The sequence below is a fragment of the Neofelis nebulosa genome, chromosome 11 (assembly GCF_028018385.1).
Source record: "Neofelis nebulosa isolate mNeoNeb1 chromosome 11, mNeoNeb1.pri, whole genome shotgun sequence".
NCBI lineage: Eukaryota > Metazoa > Chordata > Mammalia > Carnivora > Felidae > Neofelis > Neofelis nebulosa.
Window position 1 is genome coordinate 27,791,035 of NC_080792.1, and position 20,058 is coordinate 27,811,092.

Consider the following 20,058-nt stretch of genomic DNA (forward strand, 5'->3'; position numbering starts at 1 on the left):
AACTCATGAACCGTGAGATCATGACCTGAGCCCAAGTCAGACATGTAACCGGCTGAGCCACCTAGGAGCCCCAGAGTTTGTACCTTTTGACTCCCTTCACCCATTCTGCACACCCCCTTATACCCCACCTCTGGTAACCACCAATCTGTTCTCTGTATCTATGAATTTGGGTTGTTTTTTTTTTTTTAATTTTTGTTTTGGGGATTGGGGGGGGGTATTTTTGTTGTTTGTTTTTTAGATTCCACATATCAGTGGAATCATGTTATGTTTGTCTTTCTGTGACAGGCTTTTTTCACTTAGCAAAATGCCCTCAAGCTCCGTTCATGTTGTTGCAAATGTCAAGATTCTCTTCTTGGAATGCTGTTCATGGCAGAATAGTATTCCATTGTAACAATTATAACACAACTTCCTTATCTATTCTTCCATGGATGGACACTTAGATTTTTTCCATGTCATGGCTATCAAAAAGAATGCTGCAGTAAACGTGAGGGTACGGATACCTTTTTGAGTTAGTGAAACACCTCTAATTTTTATTAACTTCACGTATTGGGAGTAAGAAATCTGAACAAAATTCTTCTACATAAAAAATAGAAAGTCTTTGAAGGAAGGGAGGAGGGAAAGGAAAATTGCCTCAGCCCTCGGAATTGTTGGGACCCAAAGAAAGTCTAGAGGAGTCTTCCTTCCCATACACACACCAGCGCCTGTCCTTTGCTCCCCATCCTAAGGCGGGCTCCAGCTGGGGAGACCTAGGTGGGCTCAGCATGTTGGTGAAGTTTACAGTGAGCCCATCTCCCCTACAAGGCCTTGGGCAAGGCTGAGGCATTTGTGGGTTACAGTGCATGGGTTTCTGCTCAGCAATTGGGGGAAAGATAGAAGAAGCGATACAGATCTTTAAGTAAGGTGACCACGAAGCATGCATGCGCTGGCTACTCTTGGTGCCCCAGTCTTTGCATTGGTTATGGCCCTGACAATTTACATATAGATTTGATTTTCACATGCAGAATGTATTTTCCCCAAGTAATTTTTGCACTGTGATGTATGTGGAGAACAGATTGGAGAAGGCAGAGTAGATGTGCAGTGGGGCCAGTAAGAAGCATTTCAATATCCAGGGGAGATTGGCTGGTGGTCTGGTTCAGTGTGGCATTTGGGCTGATTCTTGCATCCCAAGGCAGTATGAAAACAGAAGTTTCCTCTATCTCTGATTTATGCTCTGCACACCATTTAGCTTTAGCAGTGACCATTTGACTTTTCTTTTCTTTCCAGCTTTGTTGGGATATAACTGACATATAACATTGTGTGAGTTTAAGGTGTGCGATGTGTTGATTTGATACAGGTATATACTAGCAATGACCATTTGGAACCAATGTCAGGCAACTTGTTTCTTGCTCTGTTTTTGACAGCGATGGTGACACTTCCTGTATTGCTGGAGGGAAGGGTAGGTGATGTGGTAGCTGCCTTGGGGCCTTTTTCTTCTTTCTCGAGATCCTAATGAGCTGGGGCTTTCTCTGTCCTCATTTCCAGGTAACAAGTACGAAGTCAAGGTATGCACTGGTGATGTCATTGGTGCAGGGACCGATGCTGATGTCGTCATCAATATCTTCGGAGAGTATGGAGACACGGGTAATGGGTTTGAAATCCTCTCTTCCCTAGCTGTGCCCAGTTCTGCTTCTTAGCTGGGCTCCCCCCCCCACCCCCCACCCCACTCCTGGCAGAGGAAGGCAGCTCCAAGTCTCTTCTGTTGAGCAATAATTCTGCCTGTGGTGTGGTTTGTCACAGCCTTCCCTGGGCAGCAAGGTGCTCATCTTGTAAAATGTATGTGTGTGATGTGTTTTCAGAATAAGGTGTTTTTGGGTTCGGGTCTATTTAAAATTGTCCTTCATCCTAGACAAGAACAGACCCAAGCTTTACTTCCATCAGGGAGCTCAATTGTTACTTTCCTAACCTCCTTAAGCTCCATCTTGAGTTATATTTTGAATGTGGCTGGGCATGGCTTGATTCAGTGCACTGGCTTGATGCAGACCAGAATGGGATCAGGGGATAGAATTAGACTTGGCTTCATGGGTGAAGCAAGAGCTGAGGACACAGACATGGCTGCAGGTGTTGGGAGACCATTCAGGCCAGTAGAACTGGGATGGAGAGTCTCTCCTGCTTCGTCCAATTTTATGAAATAACAGAGGAGTCAGAAAATCTACCGAGGTGTGAACTTTGGACACGATGTATTAAAGAATTCAGAATGCATTGCTGAGCTTATAAGAAGAGAAGAGAAATCTCCAGGTGCCAGAAATCAAGAGGGAGCTCAAAACCAAAGAATGAGCTCTGAATTGGTGCTGTGGCTCTTGGGAGGAGGGACCTTTCATGTTCAGTTATCTACAGGATAGATTGTCATCCCCATTTGGGGTCAGAAAATGAGATTTCGTCCTGCATGAAGCAAGACAGGCAAAATTAGAACCGCATATAAAGCCAGGAGCCCTGAAAGTTCACAGGAACATCTTCAGTGAAAAAACAGGCCAGGAAAAAATTTGCTCATCAGTACAGTAACCTTATCTCTGCAAGAGCTCTAGATTGAAAAGACAGTTGCTGAGAAATCGATACCTCCTGCTTGCATACATGTGGGCTTGACCTCCGATTTTACACTACAGGTGTGATGTGGGAACCCCCACTCCCCCAAAGGACACAAAATTGGTTCCGTGCCAGTAATACCCTTGGGAGTTTACAGAAGCTTTGTATAACATTCCCAAAGATAAGGTACTGGAGATGACTTCACTTTCCAAAATTACCAAACACTCAAGGACATAATCCACCATGACTAAACATCAGCGGACACAACAGATTAAATCCTGCAGAATTTCAGATAATAGAGTAATCTGAGAAAAACTATAGTTTAAGAATGTTTAAATGGACTAGAGACATGAACAAAACAATGGAAGAAAATAAAAAGTCCCCATGAAAAATATAGTAAACAGAAATATAGAAAATGAAAATGTAGTTACCAAATATAAACACTTAATGGATGTGCTAGGCAACACAATTAGAAACCACTGAATAGAGATTATAAACTGTAACACAAATAAGAGCAAAATACTCAGATATAGCAGAGGTATAAAGAGTTGGAAAATATAAATGAGAGGTCATGAGATATGTAGGACAGAGTAAGTTGTGATAGATGTTGAACAGGAGTTCCAAATAGAGAATCCATAGAATAAGCAAGAGGATATATTTGAAGAGATAATGGCTGAAACTTTTTCAAAATTGAGCAAAGATACGAATTTTCAGATTAAAGTAACAGAAGGAATCATTGAGCAGCATAAATGAAAACAAATCCACATTTAGATACATTGTGGTAAAACCAAAGGCAAAGGGAAAGATCTTAAAAGTAACCAGATTTGGCAGATTCTCTTCCACAGAAACAATTAGGTTGATAGCAAATTCCTGTCTGCTACCTACACAAAGTCATAAGTTCATGGAATAATAGCTTTAGCGTTCTGAGCAAGAATATATATCAACCTAGAACTCTAGATCCAGTTAGGTTATCATTCCAGAGGGAGGGCAAAATTAATGAATTGCCTTGCAAACAAAGAGAAATAGTTACCACTCATAGACTTAAGCAGCCACTGAAGAAAGTTAAATCATAATTAGGTTCTTGGCCACAGTTCATTCCCCAAGTGATAGGAGAGTAGAGACATTGATGAACTTTAGACCTCAGTGAGTCCAGTATGCATATTAAAATTGTAAAAGTAACCATGCCCCGCCCCCAGTACAAAATGTGTAACTTCTAAACCAATAGAGGGAATAAAGAGAATAAAGCCTCAATAAAATCCAGTAGAAGGCAGGAAATGAGGAAAGGGGAACAAAGAAAAAGAATGGCCAATCATAAAAAAAAGTAAATGTATAATAATCACAATAAATACAAATAAACTAAACTCATCAGTTAAAGGATGGTGTTTTCATATTAAATGAAAAGAAAGAAAAATCCAGCTTAAACATGTGATGCTGAAGGGCTGAGAATAAATAAAACTGAATGACATATGTCAGGAGCATGTCAATAACACAGAAGATGGTTGTGTAGCTATATTATTATTCGTCAAATTAAACTTTAAGGCAAAAACCACTTTATGAGAAATAAAAGTATATCGGACAATGACAAAAGGAACAACGAACCTACAAGATGTAATAATTATGAACGCTTATAAATTTTACAGCATATTCTCAAAATGTGGGAAACAGAAATTAACTAAATTCTTGAAGAAACTTGACGAATGCATAAGTATAATGGAAGATTTTAATACATCACTCTCAATAACTGATAAGTAAAATGGATAAAAATTTAGTATGGATACAGAAGACTTTAACTACACAGTTAATAAGCTTGATCTACTGGATCTATGTAGATTCCTGTGTCCAACTGGTAGAGAATACACATTCTTTTCAAGCACTTAATGACCACATACTAAACCACAAAGCAAATCTTAACAAACTGAAATTAAGCAATAAGACAGAGACAGGATTCTTTGATCACAGTCAGTAAAATTAGAAGAAACTCCAACCTCTCAGTCCATTTGGAAACAAATTTTAACTTTCATGAAAAATAATAATCAACTATAAAATCCAGGAGAATGATCAGAACCATGGGAGAGAAAGTTTAATAAAGATGCTGGGTACAAGATTAATAGATAAATCTTAATAGAAACAACAAGCAAACATTTAATTTAAAAATAAATTAATAGCAATATTAAGGTGCCTAATAGCACCTTACAATGGCAATTATAAGGTGCCTAAGAAAAACTAACAAAAAGCTTTCTGTAAAGAATATAAATATTTACTTGAGGATATACAAGAATATTTAAACGGAGAAATATGCTCGTGGAGGAGAATGGTCTCAAATTCATTAAGAAGTCAAATTTTCCCAGATTAGCCTGTGAATGCAATGCAATTTCAGTTACATTTCCAAAAGGCAATATCCCACAGTTTAAGCCACTAATAAAATTGCCATCCATAAGGGCTATTTCCAAGACTATTTTGAATAAGGAAAATAATATTAACAATATTAATAAGTGAGGGTATTTACTCTGATCTCTAAAAGATACCACAGATCTCTAAAAACTAAAACAGTGTGGTATGGATAGAAGGAGAAACAAACCAGTGAAACAGAATAGAGTCTAGACCCACACAGAGAGATAGTGTTATAAATCAGAAAGAAAGGATGGAATATTCAATTATTGGTGTGCAAACAATTGTCTTACCATATGAGGAAAGATAAAATTAAATCTTTTTACCTTTCACCACACACAAAGGTAACTTCCAGATGGGCTACAGACTTACATGTGTAAAAGCAACACTATGAAATTTTTAGAAGAAACTTTAAGGGCATGTCTTTTGAATTTCAATTTAGGATGGAGTTTCTTGAACTATTCACTAAAAGCACAAACAACAAAGGAAAATATCTGTGAAGTCTACTAAAACAAAAAAAGTGTCTGTATGATAAAAGACACCATAGACAGAGGAGAGGTAATAAAGAATATAAAATATATGAACAGAAAAAATTACAGAAGAGCAAGATCTAAATGGCCAACATATATGGGTATATCTCTCCCCCCACCAAAAAATATATATGTATATGAACAGTATATATTATAATCTCTCCACATAATCAAGAGAATGTAAATTAAAATCACAATGAGATACTATGGTATATATATTGATATAAACTTTTTAAGTATATATGTTAATGATGATTGTGGGGAATGGGACCCCGAATACACTGCTGGTGATAATTGATGTACAAGCATTTGGAAGGTAATTTTGCAATACCTAATACACCAAAGGTGAGCACACCCCAGGACCCAGCGACTCTTTGTAGGTGTCCACTCAGAGCATTTGTCACAGAAATGTAGCGGAAGGCAGTTATGAAAGAGTCCATTTCAGTGCTATTTACAATAGCAAAAAACCAGGCACAACCAAAATGTCTATCAGCAGAAGAAACATTAATAGTATTTTCTTTATTCAATGACTTTTATATAGCAGTTCCACAAATGACCTCAAGCTACCAGCATCAACAGGGTAATCTCAAAAGCATAATATCAACTGAAAGGAAAGTCAGTTGCACAGGGTATGTTGACGACGATGGTAGGATGATTAGAGAGCGATAGCAACAGCCTCCATCACTAACATAACACTTTCCATGGGTGGGTGTCACCACCAGTGTTTAGTGTGTACCAATTCAGTTCATCCTCACAGCAGGACCCTGTGTGGTGGTGCCATTATCCCCACTGTATAGATGAGGAACCTGAGACAGAGAGATATGCACTGCGATGTTATTTATGTAAATTCTAAAACATGCAAAAATAGCACGTTTTCTTTATGAATACCTCCATGTGCAAACAAAAATTCACGGGGACGATACATATCGCTTGTGGATAGTGTTTATTTAGGGGAGGGAGAAGGCGGGGGAAGGCAGGATGGCCAGTGAGACTGTAGACTTACCAGTTATGTCTTCTTTAAGACGGAGAAAGGTCTCAAGCAAATTAGACAAAGTGTTAGCATCTGTTCTGCCTCTGAAATCTGGGCAGTGGGTGTACAGATGTCTTCCTTTTTTTTTTTTTTAATGTTTTTTAAATTATTTATTTTTGAGAGAGAGAGAGGGAGCACGAGTGGGGGAGGGGCAGAGAGAGAGGGAGACAGAAGATCCGAAGCAGGCTCTGCACTGACAACAGTGAGCCCGAGGTGGGTCTCAAACTCAGGACCTGAGCCGAAGTTGGAGGCTCAACCGACTGAGCCACCCAGGCACCCCTCTACAGATGTTTTATACTACTTTCTGTACGGTTTTGGGTTTTTGCCATTTAAAACATAGAAAGATTTAAAGAATTAAATTTTAGAAGAGAAGGTGAATGGATGGCATCAGCACGGAGCTGGTGCTTAGGTGGGGCCATAAGGGTTAATATGACCTGTAAGTTTGGGAACATAATAATGGAAAATTGAAAAGCAGAAAGAACAGGTTAGAATGGATCCTAATGACGTGCTTATCACCCAGTGTGACTTCCGACATGTAATTTCAGTTCTCCAAGCTTGTTTCTTCATCCACAAGACAGAATTAATAATACCCCCTCGCAGATTGTGGTGACAAATAGAAAGAAAAGAAAAAAAAAATCTATGTGAAACTAATGTGTCTGATGGTGGCCGTCCTGTTTTCCAGAAAAGGAGGCAGGCCTAAGGAAGTGTGTCGGCTGTCAGGGTCCCAGCACAATCCTGGACCAACTTCCATGGTTGTGCTCCCAGTTTGGGACAAGCAACTGGTACAAGCCAGGCAGGGTCTCAGCTCCAGGAATGGGGGTACACATGTGGTTACCAGGATGGGAACTCCAGACTAAGATAGAAATCAGAAGCCCAGTTATGGGACCTGGGCACAAGCCACACACAGGACAAGCTTGACTGGAGGTTGCAACGAGAGATTTACAGAGCCCAGAGATCTCAGGGTAAAGCTATTCTTGTTGACTTAAAAAAAAAAAAAAATTTAACACTGTTGTTAGAGTAGTTTTAGGTTCACGGCAAAAGTGGGTACAAGTACAGAAAGTACCTATGTACCACCTGACCCCCACCCTGCCCGCCAGCCTCCCGCCTTATTGACTTTTGAGACTACCTTCAGTGGGCAGACCATTGGTTCTTTCTCCTCTTCGGGTCTCCTTTGTAAGTTTCTTGACTGTGTGTGTGTACAGGGGAGCGTAGGCTGGAAAATGAAAAGGACAACTTTGAAAGGGGAGCCGAAGACAAGTTCATACTCGATGCTCCCGATCTGGGGCAGCTGATGAAGATCAATATTGGCCACAACAACAAGGGCGGGTCTGCAGGTTGGTTCCTGTCCAAGGTAGGTTCACTGCCTGTCTGTGGTTCCTGTGGCCTGGGAGGGGGAATTCTGGCTCTTCAGAGGGTATATTTCAGCCCTGACTTCCCTCTCTTGGTCTGTCTGTCTCCACTCTTCTACCTAAGCCTGCTGGCCAACCATACTGCCCGACCCTGCCCACATTACCCCCTTCCCAGAAAGCCCAGGTCTCCCATCGGAATGTAACCAGGGCCTGATCATCCTTCAAGACTCTGCCGTGAAGCTCTCCCTGACTTGCCCACCGGAACCTCTCCCTCCTGTGAATGTTTATAACCCTGCCTGCTTAGAGCATTTGTTGGTCCCTAATCATAAGCTTTCTTGTGACTTATCTTGGGCTGTTGCCTTGCATCTTAGATGCCTTGTAGTCTCACCAACCCAAGACAAGGTAAGAATCAAGAAGAAAGCAAAAAGGCTTCTGGGAAGCTAAAACAGCAGGTTCAGAGCTCGTGAGGAGAGCTCATGCCCCTGGCTTTATCTTGCCCTGTCCTGATTTTGAAGGAGAGACCCCCTCAGACTCTCTCTCATAGCCTAGTGCTCACTTACAGTCCCTTCTAGCAAACTCTTGCCTGCAATTTTAAACCTAAAGTAGAAGATTAGAGAGGGAAAGAGTCCTGTATTAGGTAGGGACTCAGAGAAGATAGAAAAAGCCAAAAAATAATTAAAAATCCATAGAGGTCTGAGGTCACTTAGAAAATGGGCTATCAGCTCTTTGCAGATACTTCCCTTCATGAGGCTATCAGTATATTTCAGCTCATTCCAGAATGATAGGGAAAGGTTATTGTATAACATAGTTTTGAAAAATATTTTGAAAAAGCTCTTAGCGCTTAAAACAGAAACGCTTCCAATTTGAGACAATTTGACAACGGGGAATGAGGCTGTCTGATAGGTGAGGTTTTGTTATTGCTTAACTTCATTTACCTTCTAATGTCAGCAGTGGTTGACCTGCAGTTATCAGAAGACTTCTCATCCACACAAAATCCAGATGTGGCAGCTGCTTTCTAGGACACCTGCTTTCTTGCTGTGTCACCATCCTGGGCACTGTGGCTTTCATCCTCTAACTTGTTGCCTCACGATCACATGATGGCTGCTGAGCCTCTAGGCATCTTAAGTGTGTTCCAGGCAGGAAGAAAAGGGAAGACCCAAGGCGAAAACCACTTTTTTCTTCCTGGCAAACCTTTTTTTATTTTGAGAGATGCAGTGTCCTCCTTAGGCCTTTTGTCTACATTTCATTGGCCAGAAATGAGTTGTGTGACCAACCTAGCTACAGTGGAAACTGGGACAAATGGCTGGCTTTCCAGCCTTTATAAGAAGAAGGTGATCGGGAAAGGGCTGAGAGCATCCTTTCACGTCTGCCACACTCCTCTCCGTAACTAGCCTGGAAGTTCCTTGAGGGCCTCTCCCCAGCTCTTGGCGTGGGATGGGGCATGAATTGGTGAAGTGAGGAATGGCCAAGGTTCCTTTGGAAAGGAAGGGGTTTGTTTGGCCGTAAGAGCAGCCAGCCTGGTGCTGAACAGGGTTCTAGGAGGCTAAATGCTGCTTGGATTGGAGAAGAAATGGGGCAGGGATCCAGAACGAGAATAGCCAATGAGAGGCCGGGGTGTGTCTCCAGGTTGGAGGAGGGAGAGGAGGCAGGTGCGGTTTGTGACCTCAGCCGGGATGAGGCACAGAGCAGGTACCTCAAAGCCCAGTTCCCTCATCTGGGGAAGAAGAACCATCTGAGTGAAAACCCAGGGTTAGTGCAAAGAGCTGCAAGGTGCACCCCAGGGCCTGGGTGTGGCCTTGACAGGTTTTCCAACTGCCCTCTACTGAGGTCAGGTTCCTTCTTGGTCACATGGTCCCACTCACCCCACTTCTGTGCTCTCAGAAACCTCATGAAGGAAGTGGGTTTTCGTGCCAGAACAGGCCCCTTTGCAAAAGGAAGGGGCAGCTTAGCAGAGTGAAAACATTTTTTTCTTTTTTCTTTTTTTCCTTTAAGGTGTTGTAGATCTCGTTCCATTGCCTTCTGAAATTTGATATTGAGGCCAAGGAGAATTTTGTTTCTTTCAGGATAATCTGTTCTATTTTGTTTTTCTAGCTGGGATGCTTGCAGAATTTTTTTTTCTTTATATTTATAATAAGTCTAAATTGGGGGGCTCTGTTAGTTCATTTATGCCCCCATCCTCCTTCCCTCCCTCCTTTCATTCCTTCATTCCTTCCTTTCTTTTGCTTTTGTTTTTGATTTTTCAGGGACACGATTAGTCTTTACTTTTATGCAAAGGATATTTATTTATTCACAATTTATTTATTTGTAGCTCAGAAAAGAGAATCTCCTGTTATATGCCAGATTCTGGCTTGGATGGCCTTTGTTCTGGTCTCTTCTTCAGGAGTAACAATTAACCATTTACGGGCTCTCCATTCTCTGTTTTCCAAAGCTCTCAGCTTCTCTCTTGTTCCTTCCGCTTTCTGTTCTTTGCACTCCAGGAGAACGTGTCACATTCCCTCACCCTGTCCTGGATTGGCTCCCCCATGCCGTGCTGTCCAGTCCCTTCCTTCTCCTACCAGTGTGCATTCCATTCTAATTCTGAGTGTTTCTCAGAATTTACATGTTTGTTGTAAAAGGTTAGGAACATTTACATGTTCATTGTAAAAGGTTAGGAAATAGAAATAAACAAAAAATAAGGTAAACCTAAGCCACCACGATTTCACCACCCAGAGATGACCAGTGTTCGTATTTTGATGCAGGTCCCCTCCAGCTATTTTTCTATGAATTAATATACATGTATCATTTTTAAAATGGGGTCATCATAAACAGTGTTTTACAAGCTGCAGTGTCTCCACTTTGAAATAGAACATGCGTATGTCCCCACGTTATTTAAATAGAGTGACATGAGGGTTTTACAGTGCAATTTGTTAATGAGTCTTAGAGTATTTCTTTTTTTAAAATTTTTATTTTTGACAGAGAGAGAGAGACAGAGCATGAGCGGGGGAGGGGCAGAGAGAGGGAGACACAGAATCTGAACAAGGCTCCAGGCTCTGAGATGTCAGCACAGAGCCCAACGCAGGGCTCTAACTCACGAACTGTGAGATCATGACCTGAGCTGAAGTTGGACGCTTAACCGACTGAGCCACCCAGGCACCCCTAGTCCTAGAGTATTTCAATGCACAGATATAACATGACTTACTGAATCAATCTTCTTTCGTTGAACATTCTTTTCCTCAAAATTATTGATACTATAAAGAGTGCTGTCACAAACATTCTTTTTTTTTTTTTTTTTTTTTTTTTTACAAACATTCTTATAGCTTATATTTATGCACATCTAGGATTACTTCTTACAGTAAATTCTGAGGAGTTGGGTACAGGGCTTGCAGAATTGTGAGAGCCTTGACAGATTTGCTGCTCTATAGTTTCCTTGATATTTTTCCTTCTTTAGTCTGGTTCCCTTTTACTATCATCTTTTGCCTTTTCAACGCGGCCACTGCTGTCTTAAAGATGTTTAGTCCTATTTCATAAAGACCAGTCTTCTTGTATTCCATTAAGCGTGTGTGTTCTCCTCAGTTCTTGTACTGTATCCAGCGTGAGGCCGTTTGCAGAGTTCTCCCCTTCTTCTGGTTCTTTGGAATGATGTTCCCACCTTCCCTCCCTTCTTGTCTCCCTGCTTCCTTCCTTTCTTTTTCTCCTCTTATGTGCTAATTAGGCACTATTTTCAACCAGAAGGCCAAGCACTTGGCTCCTTTCAGGATTAGATTGGTTGTTCTCTGTGCAGCCGTATTGTGTGCAGGGTGAGTTCAGGGTCTGGTAAGGCAGGCCTCCACCCGTCCCCCCCAGTGCTAAGGTGGGTGTCCTCAAAGGTTCACGGTCTTCTGACAGACTCCTGACAGCCTATTCCTGTAACTTAAGCCAAACCAAAATGCTTCCTGGGGATAAGACATGAAACCAATTTAAGCGCTTCGTAGGTCAGTATGCCTGGATTTACTTGATACTTTCCTGAGGAAGAGAGGGAGGAGGGGTTTAGATCTCAGGCAGGGCGGGTGCAAGCCCGAAGCCAGAGGATGGGGGAAAGCACTGTGTCACCATACTGGGGACAGCCAGCTCTAGTGTTCTGCCTCCCCCACCTCTGGCCATGTGCTGCCCCTCCACAGTTTACAAGGACCAAGGACTGATCCGCTGGCCCTCAGCTCCCCAGGGACACCAGTTAAAGGGGCTGCTGAACTGCCCGAGTTTCCAGATTTGACACTTGCACAGAAAGTGCCCTTCTTCCTCAGAGTTGCCAGGCTGGTTGCCTTGGACTTCACAGGACAATTGCTCCTTGGGTGCTTACATTCAAGGGCTTGGTGGATAAACCTAAAAGCCAATATAATTATCCACTTCACAGGTGGTCTCCCTTCTAGTCAATTGCCCACATATGCTTCTCAGCCCAGGGGTATGGCCCTCGGGGTGACCAACAGCCCTGTCCCCTGTGTTGCACCCTCTCCTGGAGCATAGGGGGCTGGCATCCTCCCCTGCCCCGGCTCTTGCCCCTCGACCCATGGCTTGGGCCCTCACGTGGGGTTAGTCCACAACTGTGATCAGCTCAGATGGTCATAGCGCTTCAGAAGAGCAACAATCACAAATGGCACATCACACTCCAATGGGCCTTGTCCTTGGTCCATCTGCTGCAGTAAAGAGACTTGCCCAAGGCCTTGCAGCTCTTCAGTGGCCAGCCTGGCACTTACCCTGGTCCTCCGGACTCCAGGTCTGGACTCCCTCCCCTGCATCACGTGTTAGATCATCCAGGTCGGGAGATCGATCACCCGCTGCATGCTGTAGGCGGTGTAATGGCAGCCCACACCACAGGCTCCAGGAGGAGGAGGAGACCAAGGCTCATGGAGCTGATCTTAGGGACATCAGGAAGCTCAGTGTGTCCTTCTGTTACCAGATAAAACTCAACAGTCAACAAACATTTGTGTGGCTACCAACGGCAGTTGTTGTGATAAACATCATTCTTCTCTTTTTGCTTTATTGTTTTTGAGAGAGGCAGCACAAGCAGGGGAGGAGCAGAGAGAGAGGGAGACAGAATCTGAAGCAGGTTCCAGGCTGTCAGCGCAGAGCCCAATGTGGGCCTCGAGCCCACAAACTGCAAGATCAATGACCTGAGCTGAGGTCGGGCGCTTAACCCACTGAGCCGCCCAGGTGCCCCAAGCATCACTCTTCTTGAAAGAATAAGACAAGTCCCTAAATAATTATACTTACTATACCCATATACCCCTAAAATTCTGGGAGAGTCCAGCTTTCAGTGAACATTCTGTCATGAGAGTCCCACAAGTAAAGTAATGTTGATCAGATCAGATTTCCTGGCTTGAAGAGTAGAAATCAGAATTACCATGACTTTAATGCCAAGCAGGATGAGATAAAAGTCTTGAGTAAGGAACACACCAAGGTGGTGGGGGTGAGATGTGTCTCACTGGGCAGCAGGGGTGCCCTGGAGCTGGGCCATGAAGATGGGTAGGGGTTTGCCAGGAGGGGCAGGGAGGAGGACTCCTGTGGTCAGATGAGGAGGAGCCAGAGGGCGAGGCAGGGATACTGAGTGGATCTGGGCCAGAGCACAGGGCTCAGAGGACTGAGAAGTGGGAAGTCATGTTAGGGAGGAAGGTGCGGGCAGGACCACTGCAGGCCCTGATCATAATAAGCCATCAGAGGCCTTCGCTGAGCAGTAGCCTGAGGTGGTGGGGGGTGTGTGGGTGGGCTCAGAAGAGAGGGAGTGCAGAGGGTGGAGAGAATCCTAGGCTGTCACCATTCAAATGCTGCCATTTACACTTATTTATATTATGGGACATCGTTTTATAGTTTTTCAGTGTGGTGGCTGAGACCTGGACCATATGGGGAAGGATAGCCTCTTGACAGGGAGAAGATCTCACCTTCCTTTGGTGGGCCTCAGTTTCCCCCAAGGAACATTCATTTGCTTTTCCACAAGCTAGATGCTGAGATTTATTTTAGTGGGTTCATAAACTCCGAAAGTCTTCCTCCTTTTTTCTCCTGTGTCAGAACTTACCTGGTCTTTGCCCTTTGATCTTAGAACTCTGGAAGGAAGCCACAGTTCTCCAGTGGTTCTTGAAATGTGATGATGGCTGCCTATGGGTCACAGGTTACTTTTACTGGATAACATATATGCATTTTTAGTCTTTATTTATTTTGAGAAAGAGGGCACAAGCGCAAGCAGGGGTGGGGAAGAGAGAGAGGGAGAGAGAGAATCCCAAGCAGACTCCATGCTGTCAGTGCTGAACCCGACTTGGGGCTCGATCTCATGAACCATGAGATCATGACCTGAGCTGAAATCAAGACTCTGATGCTTAACCGACTGAGCTGCCCAGGTGTCCCCATTTATGCATTTTTAAAGGAAAGATTGAAAACCCCTTGAAAGCAGAGGCTTGTTTTACATTCTTTGCCTGCCCTCATGCCTGGTACATAGTGGGTACGCTGTGTGGACCACTCAGATTGTGCACATCTCGGGCACCTTGGTGCATGAGTGCGAGGGAGGGGACCCTTCATTCTCCTCAAATTGCTGTGTGTGTGGGTTTCACTTCTGCCCAGAACAGGCCTCTGTTCTAATAGGTTATATAAAATTGGTGCAAATTTTTTCAGTGTAGAGCAGGGAGAGCTGTCATGAATCATACGTGACACTCCCCATCGATCTAAAATCTACTGACTCCAGGACCCATGCCATGTGCTCACACAGGCACGTTTACCTTGCAGGGTGGGGTGGAAATGAAGGCCCCAAGGCCCTGGATCATCTGAGTGTATCTCTAAACCATTGGGAAGAATAGGGAAGAAATGACCCCTGCTTGGGCAGCTCCATCTTTTCCTCCTCTTCTTTGGGGTAGAAGAATAAGTTACTTTTACCATTGGCTGGTCCAATCTTATGACTCTGCTGTGTCCTTGTGGCTGCTGAAGACAGTGGGTTCCACCGTGGACAGGCCTTCTCTGGCTGTGGCCTCATCTCCCAGGGGGCTCGTGACCCCTGCTTGCCCTCTTGCCTCTCAGAAGGCCAGCGCTGCCTGGGAGCTTTCTGCCCATGGAGAGTATTCCTCCAGGAGATAATGGTTCTTGCTTTTTATTAGGTCATTGCTTCTGACTGTCTGTCTGTCTCTCACACACACAGTGTCTGTCTCTCTCTCTCTCTCCCCTTTCCTGCCTCCAAGTATGTGCTTCTGTCAGTCATGGTGAGGGGCGTTTCTATTTCCCCAGTCCTATTTTACAGCGGTCCCTGCCACAACAACAGAATCTGGGTAACAGTGGTCTGGAGGGAACACCACCATTTCATTCTCTTAGCGAAAACCGTTCCTGACATGTCCTGGATTCTTGAAAGGAACTCCATGAAATCCCAGAGATGTGTGGGCAACTTGTAAACAGAAGTGGGAAAGCCGCTCACTCCTCCCTCGGAAGGGGCTCTTGGTTATGACTGTCTAAGCATCAGGGGTCATGAGTGAGCCACAACCCACCCAGCAGAGGCCAGGACGCCTCTGAGAGAACCCGCTACCCCCCCCCCCCCCACACACACACACACCCCTGTACAGTCTTTACATACGGCAGTCGGCACGTGGTCATTTCCCTCCCTGCCTCCCCTTCTCTGCTCCTGCCCACTGAAGGATCGCCATCTGCTACCAGACGTGCTCCCAGATACCCTGCTCCCCGGGAGCCAGCTTCCTCCAGCCTCATCTTGTAGACCTTGGGGCCAAAAGTTTTGATGAATAATTGTTTACATATTTTAATATGCATCTAGAAAAGGTTTTTTAAAATTTTTTATAATTTTTTTAATGTTTATTTTTGAGAGAGAGAGACAAAGCAAGGGAGGGGAAGAGAGAGAGGGAGACAGAGAATCCCAAGCAGTCTCCCAGCTCCGAGCTGAGCTGTTGGCACAGAGCCTGACGCAGGGCTCGGACTCATGAGCCACGCAAGATCATGACCGGAGCTGAAGTCGGACGCTTCACCCAGGCACCCCTAGAAAAGTTTAAGACCTGTTCATGGACTCTGATACTTTCTGCACCAGTATTTAACCTCTCATCATCTCTCTTGGCCCTTCTTTGTATTTAGTATTTTGGAAAATCTAATTTTTCCAAAAATGTATTCAAATATTGTCTCTTTCCTTCGTGGCTCAGCTAGTTTTGTCTTGTAGAGGTAGTTAATGATACACGTTCTATTTCTCAGATTAGCTAAACTTCTCAGGTGAGGAATTTCCATCAGACACCAGGCCAGTAGGGGGCCCTTTATTGATGACAACTGTGAGGGTGGTATTGATGATGAGCTGTGAGGGTGGTGTTCTCGCTCTTGAAACCGTGGCTGGTACGCTAGTCTGTGAACACTGAAAGACAGAGATGGTGAATCTGTATGCCAAGGTTTATTAGTAGGCTTGATAGCTTCTCTGATAAACGAAGTTCTGTTTTCCTTCACTCTGCTTTTCCAACTTTGTGGGAGCCAGAGTAAAGGGGGTTAGGAGGCGGGCTGAAGCCTCAGACCTTTGTCATTGGCTCCCCAGTCTCCCCCTAACACGGAGATGAAAACCACCGAGAAATGTGCAGATAGAAATGTTGTGACAGGCTGGACTTTGACAGCAGAACCCTCTCTGGCCTGTGCCACAGTGGCCTCCAGGTGCTCAGCTTTAAAAGTACAGACACTCCATCAAATCAGCAGGCTCTGAAGGGTGACTCACACCAACCAAACGCACAAGGGACTGATTTATAACCCAAAGCCTGAATGCTGGATATATCTGAGGAGAGAAGGTTGGGAGGACAGTGGCTTCCAGTCACTGGTTCAGGCCACCGGCTTTTCCCTAGTGGGTGGTGTCCTTAGGAAAACAGCTCTTAGCCCAGAAAGTTCTTTTTTTGAAAACGGGGTTAGAATAGGGTAAGATGGCTTCAGGCAGCCCAGTGTGTGCCCTGTTTCCACACTGCAGACATTTTGATCTTAGGAAGGGAGTCTTTCATTGAAATCGCCACCACCCCCCACCCCCCGCCGCCCTTGGGCAATCTTGGGAACACCTGGGCAGACACTTTCACTTTCCAACTCACCCTGTCTCCAGATGCTTCTGCCTGCACAGGGCTACAACTGGGGGAGAGATTCTAGTTATTGATGAGTCTGCTTATCTTAGAGTGGGTTTTCAGTTGGGCTCCTGGCACGCTTGAAAGGGCCTTTCAGCTCCTTGGTAAACTCTGAAAGACATTCTTATCTCAGCCTCGCCAGCCTGGCCCACATGTGAGTGCCCTGTGGGAGGCTTTGTAGACGGCCACTTCCTTTATCCTTGCTATCAGTGGCTGATGTTTTCTGACCTGATCACCAGCCCCTGGGATTCTGTGTGCCTCATTTGGGGCTTGTAATTCTCCTTGTGGACTCGGCTTCTCACCGAGGGTAGGGTCCCAGGCTTCAGCAGGTGGGGAAGGTGATGCTCTCGTTGCAGTCTGTAAATCCAGGCTTCACACCCGGGTCTCACAGGGCACATCCTGCCAAATTTCCTGCACTTAGTTGTGAAAATGATCTGCAGCAGAGGAGGGAATAGTGGCTCAGTCATTCAAGTAGGAGGTACTTGCCAGTCGTCCCCATGTGCCTCTCAGTGCTTTGCAAAAGGCATGTGCTTGTGCTAAGCTTTCCCTGGGCCACAAAGAAGGTGAGAGTGTATTCTTAGAGTGCATTCAAGTGATGGAGGTATTCGATCACCAGGTGCGCTGTTAGTGACCCTTGCCGTCCCCGCCCTCTCTTCTCCTTCCCAGATTGTCATTGAAGATATTGGGAACAAGAGAAAATATGACTTCCCTCTTAACCGCTGGCTGGCCTTGGATGAAGATGACGGCAAAATCCAAAGGGATATCTTAGTGGGCGGAGCTGAGACCACAGGTAGAACTGAGAAAGGGGAAGCACGATTGGCTGGTATTTCACTTTCTGCCTGAGGTTCGGTGTTCTCCTTGGTGGGCCTGGAGGCCTGTGATCCAGCAGGAGCCAGCCACTCCTCCTGCTCTTGAAAGTGTTCCGTCCCTTTGTGCTGGAGCCTGAGGCTCTGCTGATGCCAGAGGAGGCGGGGGAGGTGCTCCTGAGCAGATACTAACTTTCAGGGCAGAAGAGATTAGCCACTAGGTGAAGCTGGAATGTGAACTCCTGTTCACAGTGGATGAGGGTGTGGATTTACTCTTAGCTCCTCTTACTATTGCGTGCTTAGTGTATGCCAGGCCCCCTAGGCACTTGACCCGTTTTGTCCCCTTTAACCCTCACAAGGACCCCGTAATATAGAAACTGTTATCATTTCCATTTCACAGAGGAGCAAACTGAGTCACATAGGCATTGAGAGACCTGTCCAAGGTCACGCAGCTGGCAAGTGACAGATCCGGATTCGGGCTGCCACCTTAGTCTCCACCTGTGCGGATTCCACAGAAAACCCGCACCTCCCAGCACGGGAGTTTGTGGATGTTCCGGAACATCAGTGTCGTGAATGTGCCCATCTGAGAACGTGCTCTGCTGCACAGCATCCTGTTGCTTAGCACTGCACAGAGAAGAGGTCCAAGTCCTGGGGCACAGTATGCAAACTGCTTCATGGTTTGGCTGCAACATATGTGTCAGCTGAATCTTCCAACATCTTGTCTCACTTCCAGATGCTCACCTGTCTCGCTCCACCTCATCAGCACACCTTTTGCTCTTTCTTGAACCTACACCCCCTTTACCCTCCTTCTGCCTCATCCACTTGTCTTCTGCTTCTGCTGGGGGGACGGGGGGGGGAGGGAGCTTCTCTCCCCTCGCCTGGCCCTCTCCTCATCCGTGCCTTCCCCCACCCCGCCCTGAGCTGCTGGCCTTACTCTTTCTCTCACTTTATCTTTAGAATATCTTTCTCCTCAGCCTGTAATGCCATTTGTCTTCTCTACACTCCTCAAATTCCTGCTCCCTGTCACTCCCTCTGAGCCCTCCCTCCTTCCTGTAGACAGGCACTCCCTCCCTTCCTTTGCACCAGACACTTGGGCAGACCTTGACTGCTATCAGTTAGGAAATCACACGTTCCTCTGCTCCAGCACTTTCCAGCCTTGCACGTTATTTGTAACTGAAGCTTGCATATTATTTACTCAGAAACAGATAGGAGGGGCACCTGGGTGGCTCAGTTGGTTAAGCATCGGACTCTTGATCTCAGCTCGGGTCTTAATCTCAGAGTCGTGAGTTCAAGCCCGGTGTTGGGCTCTGCACTGGGCATGAAGCCTACTTAAAACAAAACAAAACAAAACAACAACAACAAAACCAGATCCCAGAATGGGTCTGCTCTGACCCCTTTAACCATGTTACTCTTACTGACCTCCAGTGGTAGAGGAGAAGGAGAAATGTCTGTCAAAGGCTGGGAATTACTGGTAGCCTGGGCCATGGGATTGTGTACTGGGTGTGTTTTGGAGAAACAGAGCTGGAGACACCATTTGTTCATCTTCTAGTCTCCCTGAGGCCTTGCATGTAGTAAGCACTCAGTCAGCGTTTGTTGAACAAAGGAAGGTGTAAACGTTTCAATGAATCACGCATCCCGTAGCTGCATGTGGCTAGCTCCAAAAGACTTTCAGGATTTTCATTTCCCTGGGTCCGGGGCTAGGGGTGAGGCAGGGGGTGGGGTGGAGGGGTGTGTGCCTGTACGCCATTGCCTTAGACTCCAGAGCAAAATGGAGGGAGGCCAGACCTTAGCAGAGTTTCCTGTCCAGATGCTGGTCTTTGGTGTTTTCTCTTACTCAGTCCCATGTCACAGCTTAATCTCCCTTTGCTGGCTCTTGCCCAGAACTTCATGTCCTCGTCTCACCTCCCGACTGACCAAAACCTCAAATGGCCTGACCACAGTGTGCTCTCCTTCCCTCACTCTTTCCTCAACCCAGCACGTCAGGCTCAGACATTAGTGCCCTCTATTAAAAGTTATCTTTTTAAGTTATGAGCAAAAGAGCAAGCAAAATGAATCAGCTAGCCCCGAATATAAATCTCCATTAATGGAGTTGACTATTATAATTAAATCAGACATAACAGAATTCATCCGGCAGCTATTAATAATATGCACATGGTAATTAACATTAATAACAAGTACTATTCTTAGCCAACTCAAATTCCTCCTTCTCTCTGTTAGTTTCTTATAATCAGGGCTGGCAGCTTCTTAGGGTAATACCTGCAGTTTATTCCTAAACTCAGATACATTGACACACAAACTGAAAAAAGAGCACAAAGCGGAGAGGGGCAC

General features: G+C 45.1%; 1 protein-coding gene across 1 annotated transcript in view; it reads left to right on the plus strand.

The window, feature by feature from the left end:
* The window catches only part of LOXHD1 (lipoxygenase homology PLAT domains 1), a 165,171-nt gene that overhangs the window by 35,224 nt on the left and 109,889 nt on the right, over window positions 1–20,058 (plus strand). Inside the window, exons 5-7 of the mRNA XM_058692205.1 lie at window positions 1,522–1,620; window positions 7,710–7,858; window positions 17,591–17,714. Of these exons, the coding sequence (XP_058548188.1) occupies window positions 1,522–1,620; window positions 7,710–7,858; window positions 17,591–17,714 (372 nt within the window). The remainder of the gene's footprint in view (window positions 1–1,521; window positions 1,621–7,709; window positions 7,859–17,590; window positions 17,715–20,058) is intronic.